Here is a 25553-nt window from a genome sequence, read left to right on the forward strand (position 1 = left end):
GTGCAAAGGACACGGTTTTTCAGACGTTGACCAAATCCATATGTTCCGTAACGGTCTCACAGCTACAAACAAGACACTTTTGGACGCCACAGCTGGTGGTTCTCTCATGTCCAAAACACCTGAAGAAGCTACTCAGATAATAGAGCGAATGGCTCTAAATGATCGTCAAGGCAATCATGATCGAACAGTAAGAGATAAGAAACCCGGAATGTTAGAGTTGAACAACAGTGACGCTCTACTTGCTCAGAACAAATTGCTAACTTCACAAGTGGAACTTTTGACACAACAAATGTCTAAATTACCACAACAGATCAAGGATCTGAACTGGGTATCTAATTCATATCAAGTTGCTAAGTGCGAATTGTGCAAGGGAGATCATCAAACAGGATTCTGTCCACCAGTGCAAGAAGAAGAAGTGAATTACATGAACAATAACCAAGGACAAAGGCAGAATCAATATCAGAACCAGCCATACCAACAAGGTTATCCACCAAGATATAACAATCAAGGGTACCAACAAAGGCCACCGAATCAAGGGTATCAACAACAAGCATTCCAACCATACACTCAACCACCACAACAACAGCAAGGAGGACAATCCAAGTTAGAGGAGACAGTGAATCAGTTCATTCAAACATCAGTGATAAATCAGAAGAACCAGGAAGCTGCAATTAAAAATCTGCAAACTCAAGTGGGGCAAATAACACATCAGCTTACTCTACAGGCACAAGGAGCCTTGCCAAACTCAACCGTGAAAAAACCGCAAGACCAAGAGAAAATTAATGCTGTTACAACAAGGAGTCAAAAGGGTTTAGAATCGGAAAAAGAGAAAGAGGAGCTAGGTGACCCTATAGCGATGGAGGTAGATCTGGAAATAAGAGAGAACCTAAAAGAGCCAGAGGGTGTAATACTACCAGTGAAACCAGTTGAAGAAAAAAATAAGAAAGATGTTGAACAGGTGATTAAACCACCCCTCCCTTTGCGAGTAACAAAGAAGGATTCAAAAGAGAAAGACATTCGGAAGTTTACGTCCTTGTTCAAAAAGTTAGAAGTGAATTTACCTTTCTTTGAAGCACTGGAACACGTACCTGTGTATAAGAAATTTATGAAAGAGGTATCGGCGAAAAAAAGATCACTAGAGGGAGAACCAAAAATTGCAATCGAGAAGTGTAGTATAGTCGCTGCAGCAAGAAAAATCCCAATTAAGAGAAGAGACCCTGGGGCGGTGGCGATACCATGCACTATCAAGAATATATCATTTAAAAAGGTACTTCTCGATTCTGGCTCTAGTGTGAGTTTAATGCCTTTATCTATTTTCAAAAGGCTTGAATTAGACAAGATTAGTGAAAGTAAGTCGCAATTACGGTTCGCCGATCACACTAAGAAATCTTATGGAGTAGCGGAAGATGTACTAGTAGAAGTTGATAAGTTTATTTTCCCTGTTGACTTCCACATCATGGACATTCCGGAAGATGAAGAAACTCCGATCCTTCTTGGGAGACCCTTTTTGTCGACAGGACGCTGTAATTTTGACATTGAAAAGGGGACGCTAACGCTAAAATCATTTGATGAAGAAGTAACCTTGAAGATGTTAGGAGTCAAGAAACATAGGTCAGGGGTAAATGAGAAAAATTCAACTGGTATACCGGAAGGTACACAAGAAAACAAAAATCTCAAAAACCTCCAAGAAAAAGTCTCTAACATATCTTCTCCAATACAACCAAATTATGAGGACGTCAAAAGTCCTAAGAGGGCTAAGGAGAGTGATAAGAATGGGGAAGATACAGTGAAGAGAAAAGCTATCCATGCTTTTTATCTTTATGAGTTTGTGGGTATGGAAGTACAAAGTAGCGAGTGTTGGAAAAGGAAATACCCTCCATAAAACAAGGGGTAATGGACCGTCGAGCCATGCGACGTTAAACGAAGCACTTTGTGGGAGGTAACCCACACTTCTAATGTTTTGTTTTGTTTAGTTTTTATTTCAGGAAATAATCAGGGAACCCGTCTGGTGAAAGCTAGGAGGCAGCAATTGATATTGCGTTACTCTCTGTAAGTCACCCTCTCGGACTTGTTACGAAACATTGAGGTCAATGTTTAGTTCAAGTTTGGGGGGTGGAGCTATTTATTTTTGAATTGTTCAAATTTTCTGTTTTTATTTAATTATGTACCCCCAGTTAGAGTAAGTAGTCCCATAACAAAGCAAGAATCTCAAGCGAAGTATCAACAAGGAAGCAACATGTATGAAAAGTGGTAGGAAGTGAATGTTCAAAAATTTTTCACTTTCACTTTCTTTTTCAATAAGTAACAGAGCAGGTATGAATTTTTGAACTCAAACTCTTAATGTGTGCAATGAAACTTAAGGTGTTAGTAAATACTGTCAGAAGTTCTTTATGGTACATTATTTGTTGGATCGGCTTAGCCTTAACCATTGTGAGGAAAGCTTTCCATTGTTTACTATATGCAGGAGACCATCAATTATTTTGACGTGTTTGTATCATGCTAAACCGTTTGTTGCATCGTTTGTGGAAATCTGTGAAAGTGATTGAGGCACTTGTTTGAATCTGAGAGTTCTTTTAGCCTATTCCAATGAAAAAACTTATTTGCTTCTGTGAGAGTGTGATCCTTTGCTAACCATTCTTTGAGCCTGAGGTCAAGGTAAGTATCATAATATGCACCAAGGAAATACCTGGTGAGTTTGATCTCAATAAAAAGTTTTGTTTTGGACCATCAACCATAAAATTTGGTGATGTGTTTTCTCTTTGACCTTTTTAGAAAGTAGGGGAGCATTCATATAATCTGAATACAGGTTGATCTCCAAGTTGGGGAGAGTCACATTCAAAAGAAGAGTAAGTACTTATGGTAATCGGTGAAAGATAAAAGAAGTCGTAGCTTGAAAAAAAAAAAGAGAAGTAACAACGTTAGAATATAACGGTTGCTGAAAAAAAGTGAAAAAGAAAAACCAAGCTACGAATGAAAAAGATGGACAGGTAAAGGAAGTAGAGTTTTGGAGAAAAAGAAATAAGTTATGAATTGGATGCTTCCCTATATTAGGAACAACCCTTGATTATCTTCTTTTCTTTGAATCTAAACCACATTACAACCATAGAAAGACCTTCTGATTCTCAGATTCCACAAGACTTGATGCGAGCAATTTGGTGAACGTATGATATGGATCTTTGTTGATTTAATTGTTTGGATGAGTGTTTAACCCCTCTTTTATTCATCATACTTTTTGATGAGAGTGATTAGTGCTGATTCAATTACAATTGTGTAGTGTTTTGAACTTCTGGAGGTAATTTGCTTTCAACGTTTGTTTCATGTGTATATTCTGAGTTTGCAGGTAGAAGAGGAGTATTTGACTTAGTTACTGGATTGAACCACTTGAGAAAAATTTTTTGAAAAACTTGTTGCTTGATTGTCGGTAAACTTTGCTGGAGGTAAGTAATTTTGTTTAGGGACAAACAAAACTCTAAGTTGGGGAGAGTTTGTTAGGAGTAAATTAATGGTAAATTCATGTGTTAATATAAGTGATTTCTTCTCTAAACCAATGCAAAAATGTGATGAATCCATAGGTTTTTACTAAGAATTGAACTGAAAAGGTTTAGTTCATGTGTAAAGCAAATCGAATCACTTGTGGGTGTTATTGTTGCAGGTTTTGAGCTGAATAAGAACTTAAGAAGAACATGAAGAGGAAAGGAAGCTGGAAGTATCAAAGGCAAAGCAAACAAATGAAGTTTGACAAGGGCGCGCCGCGAGAGTTCTAGCCAGCGCCGCGCCAAAGTCTCTGTTTTGAAGCGCGCCGCGCCAGTCCGATGCCGCGCCGCGGCCTCGGCGTTAAAAGCCCAAAACTTCTATTTAAAAGCCCTAGCTTCCAAGAGAAGAAGAACTTTGTGAAGAGCGAAATTAGGAGAGCAATCTGAAGGTGCAGCCACAATCATCAATTGAAGACCAATTCTCTATCAAGCGAAGACATTCCTTTGATGAAGATGAATTCTTCCATTAATCTTTGTGTGTTCTTCATGTCTATGGAGAGCTAAATCCCTCTTGTTGAGTCTAAGGTAGTAGTTAACCTATGAATATACATTACCATTGATTAATTCCTGTGAACAATTGTTTGAATTTATTATCAATAAGAAACCTTGCTTTTAATTTACATCATTGTTGAATCTTTGATCGAAAGAAAGGATTTAACTTTTGCCCTAGGTTACTATATTGATTCAATTGCAATTTGCAGAGATGGAATTGTAATTGGGTTTTCATAATTATCGTTCTTAATTACTATTATCGTTATTGTGATTTGGAGAGATCGAATCTCATACCGGTAAAAGTTATCTAATTTGATTTGCAGACATGGAATCTTATTTGAGGATAAGTGAAGATAATGATTCAAAGGATTGTTCTATTGAGAATTAATTGATAATTGTATAGGATTAGGTTGATGAATCCTAAAGACTCAACATCTTTCTTTAATTGTTAACACAAAGTCCTTTACTTGCTTTTATTTTATTATTTGCTTTTGATATTATTATTAGTATAAAACAAACCAAACCAAATTTCTTAACTCAAAATAAACAACTATAGAACGGCAGTGATATTAACCAATCCCTGTGGATACGATATATTACCGAAAATATTTACCCACAAATACTTTCAACAACACATAAACCCTAAATTTAAAATTAAATGACAAACAAGACGAATAAATGCAAGATGATAGAGGGTTTTCAATCCTCTGATGATGCTGAACAAGATAGAATCGAGCTATTTCACAAAGAGTACTTAAATTAAAGAGAGGGAGTTCAGAAACTTACCTCTGAAAATGGAGGTCGTGAGGATGATTGAGAGCACCTGGGCTTGAATGGATGATCTCAATAGCTTCCCTAAGACTCAATGATGCTAACTGAATGCTTATTGGAGCTTGAATCCTCCTGAATTGTTCTATGGACCTCCCTCGATTTCAGCTTCAAGTGAACATGGAGGGTGTTGATTCTTGAGTTACAGATGAGCTGCAGCCATCTGGTTAGCTTCACTATGACCTGAGGAGTGTGTCTGGATGATTGGCTTGCCTTGAAACCTTCTGAATCACTCCATGGACCTCCAACTGCAAATGCTCCAAAGTGAGAGCAACAATGGTGTTCCTCCACTTACAGAAGTGATCCAGGTGCTTGGATCACCTCAAATGAACTCCCTTGAGATGTTAGAATGCTCACTTCCCAAAGATAAGCTCTGGTTTGAAGAAAACTATTCTTCTTGCCAAAGAACTTTGAAAAACAATGAACAAGAGAAGAGAAAGAGAAAGCAAGAAATATGGTTGCTTTGGTGTGTTTTTGAATGAGAATGAGGCCTCTATTTATAGGCAAATGGATCAGTATAGCTGCAGAGGAGTGAGCTTCCTTAGTGAGGGAGTTTTGGTTTCTTAGCCATGAAGAAATTCAAGGAATATCCTAAGTGCAATGATGAGTTCTTTGATACCACTCCCTAGCCATCGGTTTTGCTTGATCTTAGGGGACCAAATGGCTACAGAAATGAGTTCCAATTGGTTGGGAGAAGATTCCTTTGATGAATCACCAATTTGTCATAAATTCAAAAAATGCAATCATTACATAATCACATGCCTTTGTTTTTGGAATCTTCTCTAATCCTTATGCAATGATGATTTTGGATGCATGGCATGTTTTCAGATGCATTAGAGGTCGTGTGGCATCACTTAGTGAAGTAAAATGCACAAAATTGCAAAGTTCCAATTTGCACATGACCTATAATTTTACTTCATGAGGCCAACTTTGAACAAGCATAACTCTTAGCTCAAATTGAATTTTGAGAAGGTTGAACACAATTTGGAAATGTAAATACAAGATTACACTCAAAGATGTTTTTGATTTATGGCAAACTCAAACAAGCATCCAAACAACAAGGAGGAATCAGAAAGCAAAGCATTTGATCACTCATGAAAGCACAAGATGATCCACTATGCATATAAGTCGACTCAACACAAGCTGGACATGAAAAATGCAGAAAATTAGCAGTTAGGTCGACCTACTGTCAACCCAGGTCGACCTAAAATGAAGGAAAATTCATATACTTCTGCTAGGTCGACTCACAGACCATTTAGGTCGACTCAAAATGAAGAAATCTTCATATCAGTCTGTTAGGTCGACCTACATAGCAACTAGGTCGACCTAATCTGAGAAAATGTTCCCAGAACGCACCAGAAGAGGATTCTGGTCGACCTACTCCTTCAACAGGTCGACCTAACTGGGAGCAAAATTCAGCTAGCACTGCTAGGTCGACCTAGCCTCTACAAGAGGTCGACCTAATTGATCAAGAAAGTCCAAAATTCAGTTATTCTTGATTCCAACTGTTATGCAATCATATATATTGTGCAAGGGTTAATTATTCAGCAACACCAACGACTGAAAGATACATAAACGCTTCTCATCTTCGTTCTTCGTCATCTCCAACACAATTACACATAATCATTCTTGCGTTGTGGGTTAGTGATGAGTTCGATAACGTCCATGGAACGGAATTGAAGATTCCTAGTGGGTGAAGGTTTGTGGGGTTTGTTGGTGAATAAAATCTGCGGGTTTTGTCCTCCACGACGGGTGGTTCTTGGGGGTTTTTATCAAGAGGCGTTCATTGAGGATTCGGCTGAGTGTAACGATTGAGGAACGGGGAGTTCAAGGAATCAAGACACTGCAGAAGGGAATCAAAGTGAAGCTCTTGGATAACCTTGATCTTGGTCAAGATTAAGGGGGAAGAAGATTCAAAGGATCGACATAATTGGTTTATCGTTTATCGCTTTGTTATCTTCTTTGTATATACTACTTTCAACATTAATGAAAGATTACCCAATTTCAATTTGGAATTGGGGGCAGACGTAGTCGTAGCGAGGACGGTCGACGAACTGCCTAAACAAATATCGTGTTCTTATCGCCTTTATCTTTTCCTTTTTCATTCTGTTCATAATTGGTATAATTGCTAAATTGATCAATGATTCAAGTGTTAAAATTGTGAATTAAAAGTTCTGCATAAACATCACAATTCACCACATCTTGAATAAGCATCAATTTGAATATTGTCACCAAGTGTTTGTCTTTTTGTTTAATCCACCTTACTGCATTGCAAATCAAAGTTTGTCAATCTAGAACGTAATCGATATTCAACTGTGACGCGTATTGACTCGGTAGCATATCTCTTTATCTGTGATTTCAAATATTTTGTGGTTTTGTAACACATATAACCCTTTGCAATAGCGGTCCGGAATAGACGCAAGTCGATTCAGAACCGCTTTCGCTATAAGCTGTAAAAATCCCAGAAAAACTGTGTAGGATCTATTCACCCCCCCTCTAGATCCTTAGGCCAGCGTCTAACAAGTGGTATCAGAGCCTGGTTAATTCCGTGCTACGTGAAACACTTATTGGAAAGATAGCTTCCGGACCTAAAGGGGCTCATAATAGAGCTCCAGTTTTCAACGGCGAAAACTACAGCTATTGGAAGGATTGTATGTGTGTCCATATCAATGCAATTGATAGGAACATCTGGACAGCTATTGTCAATGGTCCATTTCAGATCACTTTGACAAATGAAGATGGTACAGTTGTTCCAAAACCAGAAAATACTTGGAATGCTGAAGATGAAAAGAAATATGCATACGATTGGAAAGCGAGAAACATTCTAATCTCAGCTCTAGGAGTTGATGAATACTATCGCGTTTCCCATTGTAGATCCGCTAAAGCTATGTGGGACACATTGCAAGTTGCCCACGAGGGAACCGATGACGTCAAACTAGCTAGGGTCAATACTCTAACTCAAGAGTTCGAGCTTTTCCACATGCAAGATGGTGAAACCATCGAAAGCATGCAGAAAAGATTTGTTCACTTGAAAAATCGATTAAATTCTCTTGATAGACCTGTTTCCAATGCAGTTGCTACTAACAAAATCTTAAGATGTTTGAACAGGAAATGGCAACCCAAAGTGACAGCAATTAAGGAAGCAAATGATCTCAACACTCTAGACATTACCACTCTTTTTGGTAAACTAGAGGAACATGAACAGCATCTTAAATGTCTTGACATGCATGAGAAAAGGTCAAAGAAAGAAAAGAACATGGAAAAGGAGGTAGAGAAGAAGTCAATAGCTCTAAAAGCTTCAAGCTCCAAGACCTCAATACGAGAGCTAGAGGATAGTGATACAAGTGACGATGAAGACTCCGATGAAGAAGAAATGGGACTGTTTGTGCGAAGATACAACAAATATCTAAAGAAAAATGGAGCAAAGCATTCTAACAAAGGATTGATCAACTTTAGAAAGCAATCAACCATTTCCAAACAATATGACAACAACAAAGGAAGAATCAAAGGGCTATGCTTCACTTGTGGAAAAGAAGGTCATTACAAACCGGATTGTCCATACCTTAAGAAAGAAAAAGAGAAGAACCAAAGCAAAGGTCATAACAAATCTAAGAGAGCCTACATAGCATGGGAGAGTGATTCATCAAGTGAAAGCTCATCAAGCGATGAAGAAGAAGTAGCAAATTTATGTCTCATGGCTCATCAATACAAGAAAAAGAAAGCTGAAAAATGTCTTGATATTGCCGAAAGGTTGTGGTTCCTTGATAGCGGATGTTCAAGACACATGACGGGAGACATATCTCTCTTTGTTGAGTTTCAAGCAAAGAAAAAGGGATTCGTCACCTATGGAGACAACAATCGAGGAGCCATACTTGGTAAAGGAAGTGTAGGTCTTTCTTTTAATGGTGCAGGTCCATCCACTGAAGACATTGTCCGAGATAAGGAAGACGAGAATGAAAATATTGTGAAGAAAGATGCTGAGAAAGAGAAAGATGAGTCTCATGATGAACATAAAGAGGAAAGCATCTCTAAAAATGAAGAACTTCCAAAAGCTTGGACAAATGTGAAAGATCATCCAATTGACAACATAATAGGAGACATATCAAAAGGCGTTACAACACGCTCAAGGATAAGTAACTTCTGTCATCATTTTGCTTTTGTTTCACAAGTTGAGCCGAAAAACACTAAGGACGCATTACTTGATGAGCATTGGCTAATGGCCATGCAAGAAGAATTAAACCAATTTAAACGGAATGATGTTTGGGATTTAGTCCCTCATCCGGGAGATCATCAAGTAATCGGCACTAGATGGGTTTTTCGTAACAAACTTGATGAAAACGGCGTTATTACTAGAAACAAAGCTAGATTAGTTGCCCAAGGTTATAATCAAGAGGAAGGTATTGATTATGAAGAGACGTACGCTCCTGTAGCACGTCTCGAAGCAATTCGCCTTTTACTTGCCTATGCTAGTTCCAAAGACTTCAAACTATTCCAAATGGATGTTAAAAGTGCCTTTCTAAATGGCTACATAAATGAGGAAGTCTATGTTGCTCAGCCACCTGGCTTTGAGAATTACATGTATCCTACTCATGTTTATAAGCTGAAACGTGCTCTTTATGGTCTTAAACAAGCCCCTCGGGCTTGGTACGAAAGATTGAGTAAATTTCTTCTTAGTCAAGGGTATTCTAGAGGTAAAGTTGACACTACTCTTTTTATTAAACGAAAGGATAAAGATATTCTCTTAGTTCAAGTATATGTTGATGATATAATATTTGGATCGACTAATGCAAAACTTGTCAAAGATTTCTCTAAGCTTATGCAGAGTGAATTTGAGATGAGTCTCATGGGTGAACTAAATTTCTTCCTTGGTCTACAAATCAAGCAACTCAGTCATGGAACGTTTGTGAGTCAAACCAAATATTGTACAGAGCTGCTCAAGAAATTTGGAATGAGTGAGGCAAAGGAAATTAACACACCTATGGCAACAAACACTAACCTAGACAAAGATGAAAAAGGTAAAGAGGTTGATGAAAAACTGTACCGAGGTATGATAGGTTCACTATTATACCTTACCGCATCAAGACCAGACATTATGTTTAGTGTGTGTATGTGTGCAAGATATCAATCGTGTCCAAAAGAATCTCACCTAAAGGCTGTCAAAAGAATTCTGCGCTATTTACGTGGAACTACTACTTATGGTCTATGGTATCCAAACGGAGATGATTGTTACTTGGTAGGATTCTCGGACTCAGATTTTGCTGGCTGCAAATCTGACAGAAAAAGCACCAGTGGAACATGTCACCTTTTCTCAAATTCATTGATAAGTTGGCATAGCAAGAAACAAGCATCGGTTGCATTATCTACTGCTGAAGCAGAATATGTAGCTGCAGGAAGCTGTTGTGTGCAGATATTATGGCTCAAGCAACAACTCCTTGACTTTGGCATTACGCTTGACCACATACCTATCATGTGCGACAACACAAGTGCAATAAACTTAAGCAAGAATCCTGTCCTACACTCACGTACAAAACATATTGAAATAAGGCATCACTTCCTAAGAGATCATGTAGAGAAAGGAGACGTCACACTTGAACATATAGAAAGCAAGAAACAACTAGCCGACATATTCACCAAACCTCTAGCAACGGAGCAACACTTCAACATCCGTAGGGAATTAGGGATACTAGATATCTCTAATTTGGGCTAACTACGTTTGTTCCTCCTAATTTTATTTCTTTACTTTATTTCTATATATATTGTTTATTCTCAAGCTAACATCATTTCTTAAAGGTAGCTCTTCCTCAAGTCAATGACTAAGGACTTCCATGAACAATGACACCTATACAATGAGAAGAGGGTAACATGTTTACTGTTCACTTCCAAAAACTTCATTGATACTGTAATATGCTATCAATTAACATGCTTATAGTGATTTTATACACATATATCTCTTACTCTTGTACACGTTTCATTTTAATATCCGACTATGCATGCTCGAGTTTTTATCTATGTTTCTCTTGTTACTCTTCTATTCTGTTTCTTTGTTTCTCTTTTTGATGTTGTCAAAGGGGGAGATAGATGCAATAGATGCTGAGTGTACGGGGGAGCTCTGTGAAGAGATTGCTCGGTATAGATGCAATAGATGCTGGGTGTACGGGGGAGCTTTGTGAAGAGATTGCTCGGTTGTGAAGTAGATGGAGCCTTGTTGAGTCTATGTCACTTACTACCAAAGCTTTCGACTATTGGTTTGCCATCATCAAAAAGGGGGAGTATGTAAATACAAGATTACACTCAAAGATGTTTTTGATTTATGGCAAACTCAAACAAGCATCCAAACAACAAGGAGGAATCAGAAAGCAAAGCATTTGATCACTCATGAAAGCACAAGATGATCCACTATGCATATAAGTCGACTCAACACAAGCTGGACATGAAAAATGCAGAAAATTAGCAGTTAGGTCGACCTACTGTCAACCCAGGTCGACCTAAAATGAAGGAAAATTCATATACTTCTGCTAGGTCGACTCACAGACCATTTAGGTCAACTCAAAATGAAGAAATCTTCATATCAGTCTGTTAGGTCGACCTACATAGCAACTAGGTCGACCTAATCTGAGAAAATGTTCCCAGAACGCACCAGAAGAGGATTCTGGTCGACCGACTCCTTCAACAGGTCGACCTAACTGGGAGCAAAATTCAGCTAGCACTGCTAGGTCGACCTAGCCTCTACAAGAGGTCGACCTAATTGATCAAGAAAGTCCAAAATTCAGTTATTCTTGATTCCAACTGTTATGCAATCATATATATTGTGCAAGGGTTAATTATTCAGCAACACCAACGACTGAAAGATACATAAACGCTTCTCATCTTCGTTCTTCGTCATCTCCAACACAATTACACATAATCATTCTTGCGTTGTGGGTTAGTGATGAGTTCGATAACGTCCATGGAACGGAATTGAAGATTCCTAGTGGGTGAAGGTTTGTGGGGTTTGTTGGTGAATAAAATCTGCGGGTTTTGTCCTCCACGACGGGTGGTTCTTGGGGGTTTTTATCAAGAGGCGTTCATTGAGGATTCGGCTGAGTGTAACGATAGAGGAACGGGGAGTTCAAGGAATCAAGACACTGCAGAAGGGAATCAAAGTGAAGCTCTTGGATAACCTTGATCTTGGTCAAGATTAAGGGGGAAGAAGATTCAAAGGATCGACATAATTGGTTTATCGTTTATCACTTTGTTATCTTCTTTGTATATACTACTTTCAACATTAATGAAAGATTACCCAATTTCAATTTGGAATTGGGGGCAGACGTAGTCGTAGCGAGGACGGTCGACGAACTGCCTAAACAAATATCGTGTTCTTATCGCCTTTATCTTTTCCTTTTTCATTCTGTTCATAATTGGTATAATTGCTAAATTGATCAATGATTCAAGTGTTAAAATTGTGAATTAAAAGTTCTGCATAAACATCACAATTCACCACATCTTGAATAAGCATCAATTTGAATATTGTCACCAAGTGTTTGTCTTTTTGTTTAATCCACCTTACTGCATTGCAAATCAAAGTTTGTCAATCTAGAACGTAATCGATATTCAACTGTGACGCGTATTGACTCGGTAGCATATCTCTTTATCTGTGATTTCAAATATTTTGTGGTTTTGTAACACATATAAACCTTTGCAATAGCGGTCCGGAATAGACGCAAGTCGATTCAGAACCGCTTTCGCTATAAGCTGTAAAAATCCCGGAAAAACTGTGTAGGATCTATTCACCCCCCCTCTAGATCCTTAGGCCAACGTCTAACAGGAAAGCCCTAAACATCTACTTTGAATCATTAGTTTATGTCTTCTTCAGAATCCTTTGGGAAATTTGTGAAAAATGAGGCCAAAGTTGGAAGAAAACTAGGTTAAAACACTTAGAAAAATTTCTAAGTGTTTATGACCTAAACTTCCAAATTTTCAAAACTTCAAAAATGATTGATCTTTTGGAAAAAGTTCCCTTGTAAGATGTTGTTTTATTTTGCAAGATCTACAACTTTCATGTTGGAAGTTTTTTGAGTTGTGTAGGTGAAATTTTGAGATCTCACCATGCCTTCAAAAACCCTAATTCCCGACTTTTCGCTCCTTGATGAATTTCTTTGAATTTCTTTGGCCAAATGACTTTGACATCCATATATTGATGATATTGATCTTTGAAAGTCATTTTTTGACCAAAAACCTTAAAAGTCAAAGATGGTCCTTCACAGTTGACTTTTCCTGACAAAGTGAGTTTTTGGGCCTTTGTGTAGAAACAAGATCTTCTCCTCAAATGAATGATATAAATGGATTATATTGAGGTAGTAGAGATTCTTGAATCATGTCTTGAGTTTTGGATTCATGCCCTGATTAAAAGTCAACCATCTTGGTGAATTAGGTCAAAACCCTAATTTGTCGACCATGTGAAAATAATGACTGTAGACTTTGAATTGAGGTGTGATGTCCAGTGGATCTTGTCATATGAGGTATTTGAAGATGATTGATGTCTTTGAATGACCCTCTGAGGCTTTTTAGGGTTTCCCAAATGTGATCCCTGATTTCAGTCCTTGATAGGCTCAAAACCCTAGTCTGGTGACCTGAGTAAACCTGTGCTTAAATGACTGGATGTCTAATCAATCATAGATGAGAAAAATGAAGTCCTTGAGCCCCATGATTGTATTAGAGACTAATCCTTGTATTGATTGATCCTTTGCCTGAGCTTTCTTGTCTTTGAGCATCCTCGATCAAATACCAGATGGAGGAATGACTGCTCTGAGTACTTATCTTGACCTGATGAAAATCCTGAAGATATGTCATCTCAGGGGGGTCAAAAATTAGGGTATGACAGTGTCCTTTTCTTACTTTCCCTTGTGTTAGATAAAATATAATTATCATGGGATATAAATTTGAATGAAACAATAATAAAGAATAATGCATGACACGAAGCTTAGTACGTACCTTCAGTTTGTTTACTTCCATTTTGCTGAGTGTTTTCCTCTTCACCCATCATATTTTCTTCTTCCTCAAGATTCTCACATTCATCTTCTTCACTATTTTCCCCATTTTCTTTGAGGAATTCTTCAATGGATGTTGATTTACACACTGGGCTTCGTTTTGTCTTCTTCACGGTTTGTCCTTGCCCTTTCCCGGAATTTCCATCGACTTCTATCATTGCCCTTTTCATACGATTCTGGTTTGACCTTGAATCAGCAGTGTCAGCCACCCGTTTCTCCTTAGGTTGCTGCTTTGCACTTGAAGTATTCTGCTTTGCACTTGAAGGAAGTTGCTGAGACGTAATTGAAGGACGTTTCTGATTCGCACTCGAAGCTTGTTGCTTAGCACTTGAAACTTGTTGCTTAGCGCTTGAAACTTGTTGTTTAGCACTTGAAACTTGTTGCTGCTTTGCACTTCCTTGTTGCTGCTTTGCACTTGCACTTGAAGGATTCTGCTTATCATTTCCTTGTTGTTGCCTGGTCCTTGAATCAACAATTTCAGGCCCTGTTTTTTTAGCAAGTTGCTGCCTGGTCCTTGAAGCAATTTCAGGCCCTGTTTTGGGATTCACTTGCTGCATGGTCCTTGAATCAGTACATTCAGCCCCTACTTTTCTGGGAGTTGTCTGCCTTGTCCTCATTTTGGTTGGATAAAACACATCGGCCGAACTATCAATCTTTGAAGCAGCAGTTTCAAACTTAGATAAGTTGAATAGTTCCCTAGATGCAGGCACAAAAGGAGGTCGGATGCCCACTTTACTAGTTCCTTCACGGTTATTATTATTTACCATCTCGCATTTGATATCATACTTCTTAGCCAATTCAGCACTGGATCTAAATAGAGGCAACCGAAAATTGGCGGTAACTTGTTCACCCTTTTGTGCGGCAGCCGTCTTCTTTTGCAAGTTTGAAACCTTCTTCATTTTCTGTTAACATGGAAAATATTAAAAGAAGTTACATCAGGAAAAAGAAATTCTAATCAGTCACAAATCAGAATGGAAATTCTAATGATATCAAACGGTTAACAATAACTCACAAATTACTGGACATGAAATTCTAATGATATCAGAATGGAAAATAAAAACCAGTTACATCAGGAAAAAGAAATTCTAATCAGTCACAAATAAAAACCAGTCACAAATAATTCACTAATTTGCAATATCCAATCAGTTACATCAGAAATTCTAATGATATTGTCATTCTCCTAATGAAAACAGCTCATAAAACCAATACATGAAAAGTTCAAATGGAAAATAAAAAAGAAATGTATTACACCAGAAATGAAATAGATTAACATTAGTCCATGAAATCAAATAGGGTATCATCATAATCAAAATCCTCTCCATCACTTTCAGCTTCATTCATTTCATAAGGTGTTTCAGCTATTGTTGCAGGTATGTCTTCCCTAACCCAATTTAATTCACCATCACCATCACTATTTTCTCCACTTTCAGCTTGTAAGTTCGACGAGTCAGCAATGTTAAAGAAATCTCGTGGAACTGTTTGCAGAGCATAATGCCGGTTTGGATCAAAAGGGTCTTGGATATAGTAACATTGATGAACTTGAGAAGGTAGCACAAATGGATCATTCTGATAAATTTTCTTATTGAAACGCACACAAGTAAGTCCGTATTTGTCTTTTTCAACCTCAAACCAATCGCACTTAAACAATACAAAGTTGAAATTTCCATAGTAGTATAACTCAATTATATCAACAATGGTTCCATAATATGTGATGGGTTCTGTCCTAGGATTTCCATCCTTGGAGCTAGCGAAACTTGAAGTTAGTGAAACTAAAGTTACGCCAGAATTTTGAGTTTTGCGATTTGTATCTCGTTTCCTAGTATGGAACCTATATCCATTAATGACATAACCTGGATACCTCTTTGCAACAAAATTAGGACCTCTAGAAAGTTTTTCAAGTTGTAATGGCACATCATCATTCTGGGCACGAGTTTTAAACCATTCACTAAATTCTTTACATTGAGTTTTGGCCTTGGTCCACTTCCTTTTGTTAGTGTTTGAATTAACACTTTGATCATGCTCACTACAAAAGTCAACAAATTATATGTTAACATATCTCTAATCTTAGGATTAGTAGATAAATACATAGGAGGACAAATAGTTATTGTTCTACCTGATGTAAATTTGAACTTCATTGCAATTGAATAAGATGTATCGATGGGCATCATCCTTTGATTTCACATCAAGATGAAAGGGTTTGCCTGCCCCCCCTAAAGGACGACCGGCAGTTGTAAAGTAATCATCTGGATCTGTTTCAAGTGAATCGGTAACATCATAATTCCGACTCTTCCTATTAAACCTTGTATCTACATTGCTATGCAAATACCTTGAGCAAAATGTTATAGCTTCTTCAGCCAGATACCCCTTGGCAATAGAACCTTCAGGATAAGCTCTATTGCGGACATAGTTCTTAAGTTTACACAAGTATCTTTCGGTGGGATACATCCATCGAAATTGAACAGGACCACCCAATCTAACTTCATTTACAAGGTGAATAGGCAAGTGAACCATTATGTCAAAGAAACTTGGAGGAAATATCATCTCCAACTGACAAAGTATCTATGCAATCTCATTTTCTAGGTAATCTAAATCTTCCACTTGTATAACTTTCTGACATAGAGAGCGGAAAAAGGAACCAAGACGAATTAGTGGGGTTGCCACCTCCTTGGGCATTGTGCTTCTTATTGCGATTTGCAACAAATAGTGTAACATGAAATGCGCATCATGACTCTTGTAACCAGATATTTTTCTGTCACCAACTTGTACACATTTTGAAATATTTGATGCAGTCCCATCTGGTAACTTGGCAGCCTTTATAACTCCACAAAAAATTGACTTCTCGTGCGGAGTCATTGAAAAACACGCTTTTGCAAACTCTGAACGTCCTCCACCAATCTCCCTTGGATGAGGTTTTTCTCTAATTCCCATTTCTTGCAAATCATAACGGGCTTTAATATGATCTTTTGTCTTCCCCATGATGTCCAAAAGAGTTCCAACAATACTATCAAATATGTTTTTTTCAATGTGCATTACATCTAAGTTATGGCGCAATGTATTTTGAGCCCAGTAAGGCAACTCAAAAAAAATTGACCTCTTCTTCCACGGGCCATCAACTTTCTTCTTTTTCTTCCCAAATTCATTATTGAAATCTTTTAAGAGTTCAAGAATTTCAGCCCCGTTTAACATGGATGGTGCAGTTCTATGTTCTTCTTCTCCGTTAAATGATTTGACATCGTCTCTCCAAGAATGAGTTCTTGGTAAAAAGGTATGGTGGTCCATATAACACATCTTATGACTGTGTTTGAGGTATAACGAATTGGTGTTAGATTTACAACAAGCACACGCCAATTTTCCTTTGGTGCTCCATCCCGACAACATAGCATAAGCAGGGTAGTCACTAATTGTCCACAGAAGAGCTGCACGCATTTGAAAAGTTTGATTCATTGAAGAATCATATGTCTCTATGCCGGATTCCCATAACTCCTTTAGCTCCTCTATCAGTGGTTGGAGGTAAACATCGATATCGTTGCCTGGAGATTTTGGTCCAGGAATCAACAATGACAACATTGTATATTCAGGTTTCATGGACAGCCAAGGTGGTGTGTTGTATACCATCATCAAGACAGGCCATGTACTATGAGATAAGCTCATGGTCCTAAATGGATTAAACCCATCACTCGTTAAGCCAAGTCTTACATTGCGGGACTCACTAGAAAAATCTGGATGGAGCTCATCAAAGTCCTTCCACGCTTTACCGTCAGCAGGATGCCTCAATTTTCCATCCTTTGAGCGCTCTTCTTCATGCCATCTCATTGACTCAGCTGTCTTTGAACACATGAACAACCTTTGTAGTCTAGGAATCAACGGAAAGTGCCTCAAAACTTTTGCAGGAACTCTACAGTCATTTTTGGGTTGCTCAGACTCGCATCCTTCAGTTGCAGCATTTTGTTTCCACCGTGAAGCTTCACAAATAGTGAAAGAATTGTCCTTTTCATGCTCCTTCCAAAATAGCATGCAATCATTTGGGCACGCATCTATCTTCTTATAATCAAGGCCTAAACCACTTATCATGGCTTTTGTCTTGTAAAATGATTCCGGAATGTTCAAATCAGGCATTGCTTCTTTCAATAATTCTAATAGGGCAGTGAATGACGTATTGCTCCAGCCGTGGAGACATTTCAACAAGTAGAGTCGAATCCTGAATGATAACGAAGAGAAGTCTTTGCATCCAGGGTACAGTTCTTGTTCCGCCTCTTTAATCAAACTGTAAAACGTTCTAGCTTCGTCATTGGGACCTTCACCAACTCCGTGTGCTTCTGCCCTTTCTCCATATATGTCATGCAATAAGCCAGGAATGTCATCATGTGATCCATCTTGATCTTCCATCCCATCACCAATTTCCATAGACCTTTGTAGTTTCTCCCCATGGTGCACCCAAACGTCATAACCGTCAAGAAAACCTTTGGCTATTATGTGATCCCTAATAATATCCCTGGTTTTCCAATATATATTTTTACACTTAGCACAAGGGCATAGAAGTTCACCTCCTTGAGGACTTCCTTTAGTGAAGGCAAAGTCTAAAAATCGAGTAACACCGTTGATGTACTCTTGACTAAACCACGGTAATTTAGTCCACTCTTTGTCCATCGCTTGATAATCTATATATTTGAAACACAACACATAACACATTCAAAACACATAACACATTCAAAACTGAATTCATATAAAAAAATGCACTAACAGTACCAAAACATGTGTTGAGCAACCAAAAAATTACTGGGACAGAATTATTGTATATAAATGGAATTACTGGGACAGAATCTTTGCAAGAAATAAAATGCAGTTGGTGGTGGCAGAGGCGGATCTCTCTCTCTCTGACAGAGATTGGAGAGAAGTTCCTCTTCCCAGCCAAAGAAAGACAGCCTCCACTAAAAATTCCAGACAGATTTACCTCCCACCAAAGATCAAATCTCTCATACACTCTTTTTTATAGTCGAAAATAAGAAAAAGCCTATAGAAACAATACTTTGGCTACTATGCTAGACACAGGTAACTTTGTACTTGAACAACTTCACCCCAATGGAACTACGAGTTTATTGTGGCAGAGTTTTGATTATCCATCAGATATTTTGATCCCAGCGATGAAGTTAGGTGTTAATCGAAAAACGGGACATAATTGGTCTCTAATTTCGTGGTTGACTCCTTCACTGCCATATTTGGGTGAATTTAGTCTTGAATGGGAACCAAAAGAAGAAGAATTGAACATTAAGAAACGCGGGAAAGTGTATTGGAAAAGCGGAAAACTTGGAAATAATGGATTGTTCGACAATATTCCAGCAAATGTTCAACAAAATTATCAATACGTTATTATCTCTAACAAGGATGAAGATTCTTTCAGTTTCAAAATTAAAGATCGGAACTCTAAGATGCTTACAGAATGGGCACTCTTCTCTGATGGGAGGTTTGTGAGTTTGGAAGGAGAGTTGGGTAATGCAGATATTTGTTATAGATATAGTAATGATACTTGCAAATTGCAACTACTATGGATAATAAGCATGAACAAAGTGAAAGAGGAAAATCATAATCAATGCATAGTCAGTTTCCAATATATTATGATATGAAAGTAGTTACTAGTTTGCCAAAAAATCACTTTTCTACTTAAAGGTCATCAAACACAAATCATTCCGCTACAAAGTACATGTCAAAATCAACTCTAGCAAGATCTAATCCAACACATAGGAAAGCAGCAGCAAACACAAATCTAAGTGAGCTCAGAAACAAGTTAGAACACTGACCTTAGTGCCAAAAGGACCTTCTGGATGATCTGTTTCAAGAATATTCCTCCCCTAAACAAACAAACAAAAAATACATAATTACAAACTTCCTTCAAATGAATAATCTATAGTATATTGCAGCATAATAGAGTTTCAGAGTAAAATTCATAAATTATCATACACATACACATATCATAATAACAAGAATTTCTTCTAATAATCACAAGAAATTCAATTCAATTCATGATATTAAGCATAACTAGCATTCTGATTTCGTCCCAAACAGAAAATCAATTTTAGATTTAACAATACTAACAGTCAAATAACGGAAATAGCAGTTATAACTTGAATCTAACATACTTTCTCAACCTAAAATCCAGATCAGTTTTCAACCCTAACAAAATCTAACCTAAATCACCATAACAAAGTCTAACATAAACTCAGTGCCTCTCTCAGTTTCAAATCACCATAACAAAGTCTAACATAAACTCAGTGCCTCTCTCAGTTTCAAATCACCATAACAAAATCTAACATAAATAACAACAACAGATATAACAATGCAGAGATTAGGTCAAAATGAAGCCCTCAGTAGATTAGGTCAAAACAAAACATGCATCAAATCAAACTATCCAAATTCCAGTAGTAGAATTTCTTTAAACATAGATTAGGTCAAAAAGAAACCCTACCGTATTAGCCTCCAGAAGCTTTGGTACCTCACATGCAAAACAAAATATATATTAGGTCAAAAAAAATCAGAGGAGACGAGGGAAGATGAGGAACACGAAGAGAATCGTACCCAGATAATCGTACGCAGATGAATAGAGGAAGCCTCCAGAAGCTTTGGTACCTCAACTACAAAACAAAATATATATTAGGTCCAAACAAAATCAGAGGAGACGATAGAGAAGATGAGGAACACGAACAGAGAATCGTGAGATGAAGAGAGTTAGGGTTCGTGAGTTAGGATTCGTGAGATGAAGAGGGTTAGGGTTCGTGAGATGATTGAGGTTAGTGAGATGAAGGTGAAACAGAGATGAAAGCAGAGATGAAGGTGAAGAATCTAACCTGTAGGCGATGGAGGTGGCAGCAGCGGCGGAGCGGCGAAGCGAGATGGAGTTTTCAGATAGTTTTGGGAGATGAAGTTTTCAGATAGTGTTTTGTTCATATGGCTCTGCAATCTCGTTTTTGTTGTTCTTTCATTTTTTTCTTTTTTTTAATTAAAAAAATAGAAAAGAAAATATTAAAAGATAGAGGGAAACTAAAAAAAAAAGGAGGGAACTTTTGGAGGTTTTTTTTTTTGGGGTTTTGGCCACAGTTTGAACTGAAAATTATAGGCCTCGGTTTCTTAGTTGCGGCTTAAAATATCTACCGCTATACAGGCCACAGTTTTACACTCCGGATTCAATATTTCTATAACATACGTCTACGCTTTGATAATCATGGCTAAATCATATATGTGGCCACAGTTTCTGAGCTGTGGACAATTTTAGCGTGGCCGTAGGCCAAATTTCTAGTAGTGTAAGATTTGAAAGAAAGTGGAGATAGTGTTGGGAAAAAGAGAGATTTGATTTTTGAAAAAGAGATTTGAAAAGATTTTTAAAAATAATGGAATACAGTACAAAAATTAGTGGGAAACAAAAGATAATAATAATCTACTTGTTACCAGTACAGTCTGAGTTTCCTGATTCTGCGCCTGCAAAAAGATTTAACTCTGTACCAATTGCGTCAGTACTATTTATCTGTAAATAAATAAATAGCATGTGTGAAGTAATAAACAGTATTTGGCGTTTGCGTAAGAATAAATTCAACTGCAAGCCAAATTACTGTATAAGAAAAATTCTAAAAACTAAGTATTTCATATGTCAGGATATTTGTTGAAATAAAAATCCATGATTATATGAGACTCTTAATTTTCAGATTGGAGTTTTCTTGAAAAATATGTGGGCAAATTTTGGGGTATAACAGAAGCGCTTTGTGGGAGGCAACCCACAGTTTTAATAAATAATTTCTCTGTTTGTTTATTTTATTTTCAGGAAATAAAAGAGGACGTCTCTGGTGAAAGCTTGGAAGTGATCATTAGAGTGCATTACCCTCTGTGAGTCACCTCTCTAAGGCTCGTTCTGAAACATTGAGGCCAATGTTTAGTTCAAGTTTGGGGGAGGCTCTTCTCTTTGCATTTACTCTTCTCTTTGCATTTTATTTTTATGTTATTTTTATGTTATTGGTATGATGTGAAACCATAAAGTGAATTCTGGCTAAATTTTGACCGAAATTTTAATATTTGTTGAAGAACTTTTGATCCTAAAGAGCGATCGGGAATAGTATATAGAGATGAAGCGAGGATTGTTTGAGGACAGGAAATGCGGAATAATGTGACAAGAGGTTTGTTTAAGCACCTTTGGGTCCCTGAAAGAGATACGAGTCTAACATGTAGATTTGCACCATAGTACTTGTCTCCTGAGAAGTACTTATCGAGTAGTTTATTGATACAGTCTGGCATAAATCAGATTCACTTGCATGATGACTGGTTGAGAAAAAAAAAGAGATATAAAGTTGGCACCAAATGATGAAAAGGCGGTAAAAGGCAATCGGCTCGCTAAGTTGGGTAACCCTCACCCGGTTATTCAGCCCAAAGGAGATTGAACCACAAACGTCGTCCAAAAGGACAATATATAACAGCAAAGTTTGAAAATTTCATCGGTAATAAAAAGTAGCCAATGCTGCTAGTTTGGTGCCAGGAAAAGAAAATAAGAAGCCTCGACTCGTCTCATGCAGGTGATGATTATTATAAGAAATGCAGTGCCTTAATATGATTGTCCGAATGAAAGAGGAGGAAAATCGGAAAGAGACTTAAGTGCAAAGCATAGTTGGAGAGGCATCCGAAACGTGAGCTTGAGGTTTAATGTGGTAACAAAACTCGTCGCGTCATGTTAATGTCGAACCAACTGTTTCTTGATCAATACAGACGGATATCTCACGTATGAACACCGTGTGCTTTGAGGGTCATTAACTTTTGTAGTTGTCGCTTGAGGTCAAGCAACGGTTTAAGTTTAGGTGAGTTTGATCAGTGGTTTTCACACATATATTTACCGTTGTTTTTAAGTATGTTTAAGTTATGTTATTGAGTGTTTTATTTCTTTATTCGTCATTTTATGCTTTGGTTGTATGTTTTAATGTTTTCATGTTCATATGGAGAAATCGGAGTAAATAAGTGCAAAACTCGGAGTTTCGAAGGAATTTCAAAAACATGCTACAGGAGGCCTGACACGGGTGGCCGTGTTGCCCAACATGGGCCGTGTCAGGAAGAGGGCGCAAGAAGTTGGAAAAACAATGGTGCAACACGGGTGCTAGTGTTGCTCAACACGGCCCGTGTTACTAAGCCTGGGACTTGGATCTTGAAAAATAAATGACAGGGGACCTGTAACACCCGAGGCCGAAGAAGGCGAGGGGTGGTTGCACCGCATGGAGCACCTGGGGCCAATTGGGGCTAGGGTGGTCGTCACATCGGAATAAGAGGGATTTTAAAGCCGTGCAGGTATGAGACTGCATGGTTGAAGGAAAGCTTATAAAGATTGATATGTACTACCTATACAAACAAGATGCATCTTCTTTTCGGTAGCTCATTCCATAAGAACTCCACAGTTAAGCGTGCTTGACTTGGAGTAGTATTGGGATGGGTGACCTTCTGGGAAGTTTCCCGGAAAGCATGCGAGTGAGGTCAAAGCATGCTGAAAAGACCCGTGTTGGTTTATGGGGTCAGTCGATCATCCTGAAAGAATTATGGGGTGTTATAGGACCAACACGGGTGCCCGTGTTGCTCAACACGGCCCGTGTTGGGTGATGACGCTGATTTCAGTGATTTTTATTATTTAGTTCAGTGGTTGGCCTGCAGGGGTGTTTTTGGGATTTCCAACCAACTTAAGTGAGTCTGCACTATTTATGAGGGTTTTCAAGATGAATTAGGGATCTTTTTGGCCACACGAAGAATTGGAGGATTGAGAGAAGAAGCCTATGCAATTGGAGAAGAACAGAGAACTCTCATGAGCGGAAGCCATTGAAGATCAAAGTTCATCATCTCTATTGTAATGTCTTTAGTTGCTATCTTTGTAATTTCTTTGGATGATATGAGTAGCTAAACCCCCCAATGCTAGGGGGATGTCCCTGATTAATATTTGTGATGATTTTGAATTCCGAATTTCAATAACATATTTCTCTTTTACATTCAATTTAATGGTATAAGGTTTTTAATGCTTTCCTCGTCGGACCAACTAGATTGATTTATGACTGACAATTAGGATTGACCTCCATTGTTAGGTTTTTTATACCATTATACTATAGTAGATATCACCTAGGACTAGGGATACCCTATAGTAACCAGATTGTTCTTGATTATAATAATACTTGATTTGATAACTAATTTCGAAGGACTTTGGGACTAGGATTTCAATGTTCAAAGGTTTGCCCACTAAGGACTTAGGAGCAAATACCCGTAAGAACTGGTAATTGATAAGTTGAATTTTGTTAATGGAATAAGGGTTCAGAATTGTTACATGTTAATGCACACACCTACCCTGGCATGTTACTCATATTTGGCTAAATCAACCTTTTTAAGTTTATTTGCAATTTAATTCGTAATCATAAAAACCAAAACCCCCAAGGCTTTTTGTTTAATTGAATTCCTACTAACTCTATAATATCACACAGTCCTTGAGATCGATATTCGGGGAATTTTCCCTTTATTACTACAGAGGAAAAATAGTACACTTGCTATTTTACCGATCATACCGATCACAAAATACTGAATCGCTGTCCAATTCAAAGCTCACGAACTTCATCTTCAAACTCACAAACTCTTGTAATATTTAGTGAGTGTTAACCTTAGAACTTAAGATAAATATCACAGTTGTGATTACAGCTTTATAAGAAGCAATCTTACTCTTGTAAACATTTATTTTACATTGATTGTAAAAGGTTCCTAGAGTGATTAGTGAGATCAGTAGACTCTAGAAGACTTAGAGGTTATCTAAGTAGTGTTTTCCTAGAGTGATCAAGTTGGGATCAGTATACTCTAGAAGACTTAGAAGTTTTCTAAGTGGACAACCATTGTAATCAGTTGGATTAGTGGATTAATTCCTCAGTTGAGGTAAATCACTTTAAGGGGGTGCATTGGAGTAGTTTCGTTAACAACGAACCAGGATAAAAATAATTGTGTTAATTGTTTTTATCTTACAAGTTTTTGAAGTCACACTTATTCAAACCCCCCTTTCTAAGTGTTTTTCTATCCTTCATCCTCACCATACCACTTTCTGAGGAGACAACACAAGCCTAACTCCACTTCCATCAATGTATGGCACAAAGTGTTAGAACAAGATTTGTTCTGATCAATTATCTTAGTTTTGATGATAACAATAATATGAATTTTGCTTAAGATAATATGATACTCTAATCCAATGCAATTTCCTTTTCAGGAAATATATAAAGAGTATGCATAATTCAGCGCTCAGAAGATGTGTCTCAAAGGGTTCAGCATGCAACATCAGAACATGGTCTGGCAAGACATCAAAAGATGGTCGAAGCAGAATCAGAACATGGGTCTATGGAAGCATCAGAAGAACATGAGATCAGAAGCACTGAAGCTCAGAAGATGGTATCACGCAACAGAAGCACTTCACGGTCAGAAGATCAGAAGATGCTATGCACCAAGCTGTTTGACTCTGATGATATTCAAACGTTGTATTCACAAACATCAGATCAGAAGGAAGTACAAGTGGCAGACTACGCTGACTGACAAAAGGAACGTTAAAGCTATTAAAGGCAACGTCAGTAGACACAGCGTGAACAAGGCTCGAGGTAGTTGACAAAAGCGTATAACATTAAATGCAATGCTGTACGGAACACGC

The 25553-nt window shown here is 37.8% G+C and overlaps 2 protein-coding genes across 2 annotated transcripts; one reads left to right on the forward strand and one right to left on the reverse strand.

Moving 5' to 3' along the window:
* Positions 1-16438: 16438 nt before the first annotated feature.
* On the reverse strand, positions 16439-18526 carry LOC131604230 (uncharacterized). Its single transcript, XM_058876688.1, has 2 exons — positions 16994-18526; positions 16439-16846 (listed from the first exon to the last, which is right to left on the reverse strand). Exons 1-2 carry the CDS (start codon positions 18524-18526, stop codon positions 16439-16441), a joined length of 1941 nt encoding a protein of 646 aa, XP_058732671.1.
* A 389-nt stretch (positions 18527-18915) lies between these two features.
* LOC131604232 (G-type lectin S-receptor-like serine/threonine-protein kinase At1g67520) lies at positions 18916-19500 on the forward strand. Its single transcript, XM_058876689.1, has one exon. It carries the CDS (start codon positions 18916-18918, stop codon positions 19498-19500), a length of 585 nt encoding a protein of 194 aa, XP_058732672.1.
* The last annotated feature ends 6053 nt before the right edge of the window (positions 19501-25553 follow it).

Source organism: Vicia villosa, linkage group LG5 (genome assembly GCF_029867415.1).
Source record: "Vicia villosa cultivar HV-30 ecotype Madison, WI linkage group LG5, Vvil1.0, whole genome shotgun sequence".
Classification (NCBI taxonomy): domain Eukaryota; kingdom Viridiplantae; phylum Streptophyta; class Magnoliopsida; order Fabales; family Fabaceae; genus Vicia; species Vicia villosa.